Source organism: Marmota flaviventris, chromosome 11 (assembly GCF_047511675.1).
Source record: "Marmota flaviventris isolate mMarFla1 chromosome 11, mMarFla1.hap1, whole genome shotgun sequence".
Classification (NCBI taxonomy): Eukaryota; Metazoa; Chordata; class Mammalia; order Rodentia; family Sciuridae; genus Marmota; species Marmota flaviventris.
The window spans coordinates 34,146,119-34,155,546 of NC_092508.1; the positions used below are offsets into that span (position 1 = coordinate 34,146,119).

General features: G+C 36.7%; 1 protein-coding gene across 4 annotated transcripts in view; it reads left to right on the forward strand.

Moving 5' to 3' along the window:
• The window catches only part of Orc2 (origin recognition complex subunit 2), a 41,491-nt gene extending 34,250 nt beyond the window's left edge, over positions 1-7,241 (forward strand). For all 4 annotated transcript variants that reach the window (XM_027941995.3, XM_071618930.1, XM_071618931.1 and 1 more), the window contains 5 exons: positions 922-1,068; positions 1,826-1,997; positions 3,332-3,393; positions 4,293-4,411; positions 6,097-7,241. In XM_027941995.3, the coding sequence (XP_027797796.2) occupies positions 922-1,068; positions 1,826-1,997; positions 3,332-3,393; positions 4,293-4,411; positions 6,097-6,183 (587 nt within the window). In that variant the 3' untranslated portion in view covers positions 6,184-7,241. The remainder of the gene's footprint in view (positions 1-921; positions 1,069-1,825; positions 1,998-3,331; positions 3,394-4,292; positions 4,412-6,096) is intronic.
• The last annotated feature ends 2,187 nt before the right edge of the window (positions 7,242-9,428 follow it).

Genomic DNA, 9,428 nt, shown 5'->3' on the forward strand with positions numbered 1-9,428 from the left:
GTACTGGAGATTAAACCCATTGGGGCTCTACCACTGAGCAACTTCTCTATCCTTTGCGGGGGAGGGGGGGTTGTTTTGTTTTTTTGAGACAAGGTCTCACTAAGTTGCCCAGTTTGGCCTTGAATTTGTAATCATGCCTTGCCCTTCTGGGAAGCTGGAATTATAGGTGTTAACCATCGCATCTTGCTCTTCATTGACTTTTTGTGTGTGGTACTGTATATTGAACCAAGGGCCACTCAAATACTAAGCAAGCATTCTATCACTGAGTTATATGCCAGCTCTTCATTTATATATTTCTCTGAACTTCCAGATACTTGACCAGTATCCTAAAGCTCTCCCCCGTTTTTTGTCTTCTTTGGCTTTTGTGATAATCAGGATTTTCAATATAATCTCTTACTGCTTAATGGGAACTCTTTTTGTTGTCACTTAATCCACCTTGCAATGTCACATGCAGAGATTCATTTCCAGTCTGCTACATGAATCTTGCTGTTAAAACTGCATTTTTTTAGGGCCTGGCTCAAGTGCTAACCATAATAACCTGCCTATTTTCTAAGTAAATGACCTTTCAAATAAATTGCATGTCCCTAAGAAATCTTTGTTGTTGTTGTTGTTATTGTAGGTTTTTGTTTTGTTTTGTGGGGTTGTTTGGATTTTGGGGTTTTGTTTTTCTTGTTTTTTAAGGTATTGTTAAGATGGGGTCATGCTATATTGCCTAGTCTGATCTCAAACTCAAGGGCTCAACATCCTCTTGCCTCAGCTTCCTGAGTTGCTGGGACTATAGGTGTGGGCTACCACACCCAACTAGCAACCTTTATTTTGTCTTCTAATATTTTAATATATTCTTTAATACCTAGACTCTGTGTTTGGTAGGGACTTCACAAATATGCACTCAGAATAATAATTGGATTTCCTTCCTTTCAGATTCTTCCTTGAAACTCTTCCTTCTTATCCACAATCTGGATAGCCAGATGTTGAGAGGAGATAAGAGCCAGCAAATTATTGGACAGTTGTCATCTTTGCATAACATATACCTTATAGCATCTATTGATCACCTCAACGCACCTCTCAGTAAGTTAAAAGTTACTTTTTCTTTCTTGAGATATCCATCTTACAAAGTTTTCTTATTGTTTTCCAGTATGTTTCCTGTGTAAGATATTTAAAGACACAAGTTGCAAAAAATTTAGGTATTCTCAATTTGATTTAGAGCATAGTTCTAGAAAATAAAAATTCACTTGCTTAAGAGGCATATTTAATTTGTATTTAGTGTACAAATAAAAATTGAGATATTGCCTGACAAGAAATTTAGGTTGTGAGTTACTGGTTTGGATGGAGAAGTGATAAAAATGGAAAATTTCAGAGTTGGTTGCATTGGTATAGGCCTGTAATCCTACCTACTCTGGAGGCTGAGGCCGGGGAATCACAAGTTCAAGGATATCCTGGGCAATTTAGTGAAACTCTTGTCTCAAAATAAAAAGGGCTGGTAATGTATGTAGCTCAGTGGAAGAGTGCTTGCCTAGCATGTCTGAGGCCCTGGGTTCAATCCCTAGTACTGGGAGAAAAAAAATTTTACATCAGCCTGGGCAACTTGGAGAGATCATATCTCAATTTTAAGTATGAAAAGGGATAGGGGTGTAGCTCAGTGGTAGAGCACTTGCCTAGCATGTGCAAGACCTTGGGTCAATCCTCAGTACTTCCCCAACCCCCTACCCCCCAAAAAAATCAGGATTCATTTTGTTCTATTTAATATTTTCTCATTTTTTTCCTGGAATGGAATCTAGTAACACGAAAATAATTTGTAATTCTTTCCTTTGGACATGTCCTGTAGTGTGGGATCATGCAAAGCAAAGTCTTTATAATTGGCTCTGGTATGAAACTACTACATATAGTCCTTATACTGAAGAAACCTCCTATGAGAATTCTCTTCTGGTTAAACAATCTGGATCTCTGCCACTTAGTTCCCTGACACATGTGTTACGAAGCCTTACCCCTAATGCAAGGTAAGAATGTCAACTCTAATTCTTTTTTAAAAAACTATACAGGTGAGGGTTGGAGATGTAGTCAGTGGTAGAGCACTAGTATGTACAAAGTGCTGGTTTGATCCCAGTTTTACAAAAAAACAAAGAAAAACCCTCTATATATTTGAATGTTTATACTACGAAGTTTATTGGTGCTATACTAAAGTCCCTATTTAAAGGATTACGAGAGATAGTAATAAAAACAGTTATAGTATTGGGTTATACAGTAGGCAAAATACTCAGTTCTAGACTATCAAATTGCCCAGTAATAAACAAAAGAGTACTAATATTTTTTCTTTAATAAATTTTTATATTTCTGAATGAGAGCACCTAAATGGTCATTATGAGAAAAAGCAGAATTTTGGTAGATTTTACTTTTTTTTTTTCCCCCTTTCAAGGTTTAGTTTTATCTTGTTGCCAGGCTGGTCTCAAGCAATCCTCCTGCCTCATGAGTAATTGGTACATAGGTGGGCAGTGTGACACTCGGCTTGGATTTTACTTAAACTTTATGGCTATGTTTAATTATATATTGAGCATTATGATCCCTCTCAAAAGCATAAAATTCTAGATCTGTCTCGTAAGACGAGTTGTTGAAAAATAACAAACCTTCCTGAGAACAGATATGTAAAACCTGAATAGATTAAGAGAAAGAAAGAAGCCAGAAGCAGTGGCCCAGACCCTGTAATACCAGCTACCTAGAAGGCTGTGGCAGAAGGATTGCAAATTCAAGGTCAACTTCAAAAAGTCAGTGAGACCCTGTCTCAAAATAAAAAGGGCTGGAGATGTGGTTCAGTGGTAAGGTGTGCACTATGCCCTGGGTTAAATCCCCAGTACTGCAAAAAAGAAAACAAAAACTTTTTAAGAAGAGTTTTTAAAGACATGGGAAAAATCAGTAATTGAAAAGGTGAAGGATAAAATGGTGCATACAGTATATAAATGTATGGATTTATATATTTCCACGGTGCCTCAATCCAGAAAGATTTGATGTAGCAGCATATGCAATATGATCTCTACACCTAATGTTAGTGGCTGTTATCTTAGGATTAGGAGGATATTTTCCTCTTTAGTTGTTGGTATATATTCCAAATTTTCTATAAGGAGAACTAATCTGCAGTCAGAAAAGAAAATGCTCTTATATTAAAAAAAAGCTTCTTTTCTATGAGTCAAAAAGAATGATACTCCTTAGAGAAAAGAATAGAAAGAAGATAATGCAGACAGGCCAGATATTTGATGTTCTCTTTGTGTATCTTACTACTAGATGTTATTTCTTGCTATAATTCTAGATGTGACTTCCTGTTTGTTTTCTTTTTCTTTAGGGGGATTTTCAGGCTACTAATAAAGTATCAGCTGGATAACCAGGATAACCCTTCATACATTGGTATCCAATATTTGATACTACTACGTTGTGTAACTTTTGTTTAACCCTAACTTAAAATTCCTTTTTTTGTGTGTGGAATCTAGTGAAAGAACTGCAGTTTCCCAAAGTAGTGAATAAGTGGTTGCTCTGTGATGGGTATGTCCTTCACACAGTAGATTTAATTGTTCAGCTCTCATGACTTATTAGTTCCCTTTTTAAAGTCACTTTATTCACCCTGTTTAAAACTGCTGCAATAGCTGGGCCTAGTACCAAAGACCTGTAATCCCAGCTATTCAAAAGGCTGAGGCAAAAGGATGGTAAATTCAAGGCCAGCTGGATAATTAATTTATTGAGACCCTGCCTCAAAGCATGCAGGGGGTCTTGGGTCCAATCTCCATTGGTAGGAGCGGGAGGCAAAAATAGAATGTCCACAGGCTTATGTTCTGTTTGGTCATAATTGACTACTTTCAGCATTCAGTTATCTTTAAAAAGTATAGGCCACAGGTGAAAACCTAAAATGTTTTCTCTCGGGTAAGGTTGCTTCTTCCATGGGTTGTTTTTTGTTTGTTTGTTTGTTTGTTTTTGCCAGGTACTGGGGATTGAACTCAGGGGACATCTACCAGTGAGCTACATACCTATCAGCTCTTTGATTTTACTTTGAGACAGGGTCTTGCTATGTTAACCAGGCTGGCCTCAAATTTATGATCCTCCTGCCTCAACCTCTCCAGTAGCTGGAATCAGAGACATGCAGCATCACACCTGGCTTGTTTTTTTTCTTTTTTTAAAAATCAATCTTTATTGATGGCTTTGGCATAATATGTTGGCAACACTTTTGTTATCTATTCTTTGATATGGGTATCTGTTTAAGGGTTACATCTTAAATGCAGACTTATGTTCACATCTCCTTTTGATTTCTTTAGGACTTTCTTTTCAAGATTTTTACCAGCAGTGTCGGGAAGCATTCCTTGTTAATAGTGATTTGACACTCCGAGCCCAGTTAACTGAATTCAGGGACCACAAACTTATAAGAACAAAGAAGGTAAGATTCTGCTGTTTTAGGATTATGTACCAGGAGAAGTACATATCATTTACTTTGGGTAAGTATATCTTTGACTCAGACCTGAGTATGAAACAGTTTCCATGGTGGGCCACAAGGATTCCTTTAGTGTATGTGCCATCTTAGTTCTGTAAAAAGAGACATGTAGAAGTATTCTGCTTGGGCTGGGGATGTGGCTCAAGCGGTGGCGCGCTCGCCTGGCATGCGTGCGGCCCGGGTTCGATCTTCAGCACCACATACAAAACAAGGATGTTGTGTCCGCCAAGAACTAAAAAATAAACATTAAAAAAATTCTCTCTCTCTCTCTCTCGTTAAGAAAAAAAAAGAAGTACTCTGCTTCACTACAAAGAATACTGTGTATAAGTTCTAGTCCAAAGTAATAGGCCATTAGAAATATAATATGAATCAAATAATTCTTTTCTAATTAGTTCAGTATATTATATATTTGATATATTAATATAACTATTTGATATAGTTAGTAAGCACTAACTATACATCAAATATTAGATTAAGTATGAAGTTAAAGTAATAAGCAAAATCCTAACTGCTTTTCTGATGGAGCTTAAAGTGGTTAGATTCAAGATATACTTGGCAAGCAGAATTGACAAGAATTGATGAAAAATTGGATGTGGAAAATGTCAAGAGTGATTCCTGGTTTCTGGTTTGCATAGCCAAAGATAGTGGGACCATTTGATGAGAAACTGGAAAAGTAATGTTTGTGGAATACAGATCATGAGCTAATGAACTTAGTAAGTTTAGAGTTTAACTCTGGTTTTTTCTTTGTGATTCCAAAGTGGAGTGTGAATTAGGTAGTTGGATACCTAGAGCAAGAAACCAGAGGAAAAACCTAGGCTGGACATACAAGATTATGATTCCAATTTATTCCTGTTATAATTGAAACCAGGCATTGGTGGGACTACTAGAATGAGGACATTTAATGAGAATAGAGGGACAGTGACTAAGCCAAGAAGTCTTAAATTTAATGGCCAAGGATAAAACCTCCAGAGGTAATAAGGAAAACAGCCAGAGAGAAAAAAAAAAAAAAAACCAAGGTGTCAGAGAATCCAAGAGTAGCGTATTTTTAAGGAAGAATGAATAATAGTCTGCTGTGTCAAATGTTGCTGAGGGGCCAAAAAGATGAAGATTGAAAATATCTGTGGGATTTAGGAATATGGAATTCCTTAGCAGAATGACATATAACAGGAGCAGTAGCTAGGTTGGACTATGTGGAGTGATAAGTGAAGAAACAGATTATATATATACACATATATAGACAGTGCTCTCTCTGGAAAGATAACAGAGTAGGGCAATAGTTGGAGAGGAATGAAGGAACCTAATGAAATCTATTTTAAAAAAGAGAGATACCTGAATGTGTTTAAAAGCCAGTAGAAAGAATCTTATTGAAAGAGGAAAAAAGAACAGAGGAATCAGGTTATGGAGAAGGCAGGAGGATAAAGGATCTAAAGCTCAGTGAAGAAAATATCTACCCACCTACTCCACTCTATTTAGTTTTTCTTTCCTGGTAAAATGGTTTAACTATAACTCAATGTTTTAAAATACATAAATATGCCTGTTTGTCCTTTTGCCTTTTTATATTTTGGTATTTCTTAAAACACTATATCAAAGAGTCAAATCCATTTCATTAATGGTGTTCTTGTGTCTTTTAGGGAACTGATGGAGTAGAATATTTGTTAATTCCTGTTGACAATGGAACATTGATTGATTTCTTGGAAAAGGAAGAAGAGGAGGCTTGAAGCTATCTTTTGCTCTTGAATCTTCCATTGGAAGGGTTGTTGTACCCAGCTGCCACTCTAGTCAAAAGTGTTGTGTTTACATCCAACATTAGATTATTTTTCCAGCATATAATAAGATTCAACGTTAGGAGAGGATATGTCATCAATTAGATCTTTTGATTAGCCTGGCTGGTGTACCATCTCTAGTACTATGCAAGTGGTCCTTGAGTTGCAGAAAATGTGCCTTTCACTCATTACCTCTCTGGAGACTTCTTGCTGGAATGATCAGTGTGCTCAGGGACTATTTGGAACTGGATGCTTTTGAATTCTTTTCTACTAAAGATATTATTCCTAATTTTTTGAGGGCCTTTTAACACTCCTGGAGCTGATTGTAAGTGTGCTTGTTCCAGAGCACAGAAGTACAAAGACAGGCATCACAGAAGTGTGTTCTTTGTTTCGGAACAGATGAGTGGAGACAATAGATCATTTCTTGCTGTTTGTGAAATAATTTAAGAAAAGGTCTGGGGGAGAAGAAGTAGGTGATCTGCCTTTCTCCTTTTGAATTTAGGCTACATACTTGGTAGGGGGGTAATACTATTCAGTTGGGAAAGTGGGATAAGCATAAGGACGGTATAGGGTATATACCCAACTTAGAAAACACATCAACTATAGATCATATTTGGAAAAGTCATTATCTTAGCCATGACCTTGACCTTTATGATACAAGTGAGAAGCCAGGCTAAAGAAACTGAATCCTGACTTACATTTTAGTTATTGTTTTCAGAACACAAAATAAAACATTTCATTATTCTTGTATATTCACAATAGTGTATTAGTAGTTGGCTGAAAATGTTGGTTTCTCTGTCAAGTAGACATTGATCTCATTGTAAGATACTTCAATTTTTTGTTAAAGTGACAATTTCAAGCCTCCTGGATATTTACAAAAGCTTTTCTTATTATCTATAAGCTGACAACAGTGGTCAAGCTTAGCTTATAGATTACACAAACCCCCTGAAATTTGTCACACCTGAAAATGAAATTCATTTAAATATCATTGTAATAAAGTCTTCAGTGCATCAGTTTTTCTTGTTTCTTATCCTGTAAACCTTTTTCATGAAAATATTTCCAGAAATATTTGGAAGTTTTTTCATATAATTAATTTCATGTTAAGTCCACTTATTAAGGATTTAGTCTCATATATAACTACTAACCAAAATATGTGAACAAATTTATACCTGAATATGAGATTAAATAATTTAATAGTACCAAAGGATATTCAATGAAAATGAATTTCTTTCCCATTTCCTAATCCCTGGTCCTTTAGGTAACCACTGATAGCAGTTTCTTAAGTATTCTTCCAGAGGTAATCTATGCACATGTAACAATATGTCTTTCTCTTTCAAAAACATAATGGTAACTAATGTACTTGCTGGTTTGCACCTTGCTTTTTTGCTTAATATCTAGTTTTGACAACTGTTAACAGTATAAAAACTATATAAAACCTTTAATAATCTAATGTGCAAATTTTTGCATTTGCCTTTAAATATCTACTGGTTTATTTTTGTAATTTTTGTGTTTATACTATTTGCAAGCAGTGTGTGTCAATAGAATTTACTATTAATAAAAATCCAATTTGGATAGAATCACCTTTTTAAATTTATAGTGCTGTTTTCTTACTAAAATATCTCAAAGTAGTTTCAAAAAATTTTTTGAGTTCATCTGACAAAACACTGATGATCTTGGCAGAAACATCATATGTTCATCATTAACTTGTGTCAGCATCATTGTTTCCTTAAGGTCCAGCAGTTATGTCCTGGCTACTCTCCCTCTTCCCCACTGATGGTGATTGGGGCTCAGCGGTAGAGTGCTCGCCTAGCATGTGCAAGGTGCTGGGTTTAATCCTCAGTACTACATAAAAATAAATAAATAAAATAAAGATACTGTGTCCAACTACAACTAAAAAAAAAAATTTTAAAGAATATCCAATCATAAACACATTCTTTGACCCATTAACCATTTCTAGAGCTCTATCCAAGAAAATTACCAAAACCTCCAACTAAATGAGATATTGCCATCATCACAGATGAAATCACATCATTTTTGTGTGCTCAAAAGAAAAAAGGGTTTAAGAGTCACTGAACCCAAGCTTGCTTTTTTTTTGACACAGGGCAACCCAGGAATGCTTACCCACTGAGCCACATCCCCAGCCCTTTTTATTTTGAGACAGACAGGGTCTCACTAAGCTGCTGAGGCTGGCATCAAACATGGAATCACTCTGTCAGCTTGCTGAGTTGCTGGGATTACAGGTGTGCACCATTTTGTCTGGTTCCAGGCTTTCTTCTTCTGTAGCTACATGGCTATACCTTCCTGCCTCCTGCTCACCCCTTACCCTGCCCCAGGGACATTTTATCACTTATCTACATTCCTAGTGCTTTTAATTTTATTTACTTATACTGAGGATTGAACCCAGGAGCGCTTAGTCACTGAGCCACATCCCCAGCCTTTTTAATATTTAGAGACAGGGTCTTGCTGAGTTGCTGAGGCTGGCTTTGAACCCTCCATCCTCCCGCCTCAGCCTCTGAGCCACAGGTATTAACCAGGTTTGTGCCACTGTGCATGGCTGTTCCTTTTATTTTTTTGAGACAGGGTCTCACTAAGTTACTTAGCGCTTCAGAGTCACGGAGGCTGGCCTTGAATTTGTAATCCTTCCGTCTCAGCTTCCTGAGGCAGTGCCTCTTGCTTTCTAAGTAATTAATAATGAACTAATTACTTGGGCTTTCCAGTATATGGTGATATTTCTCTCCCATGTACATTTGTTCAAGCTGTTCCTAGTGACTGAATTCTAATCTACTCCCAGAAAACCTTCCCTAGCTTATAATTACCATCCAAATTTCTGATCTGTGCTACCCCCATGTGTTTTAGGCCCACCATATAGAAGGCAAATGATGACTGACTGGATCAAATACCATTAGATAATCCCTCAAAGGTGGTCTACTAACTCATTCTCTCCATTTTGATAGTGTTGATCATCCCTTTGAAGCTTTCTCCTTGGTTCTGACACTACCCATTCTTTCCTCACCCTCTTTTCTTGGCTCCTCCTCCATTTATAATTGGGGCACTTCACAAGACTCAGGCCTAACATTATTTCTTCAATGGATCAGAGTTAGAGGAGAGCCACTGAACAATTTCTAAGTTAGGATCCTAAGTGCTTGGGGAGATAGATTGGTTAGAAAAAGTAACCTACAAAAGGAATGTAAAATCCAACG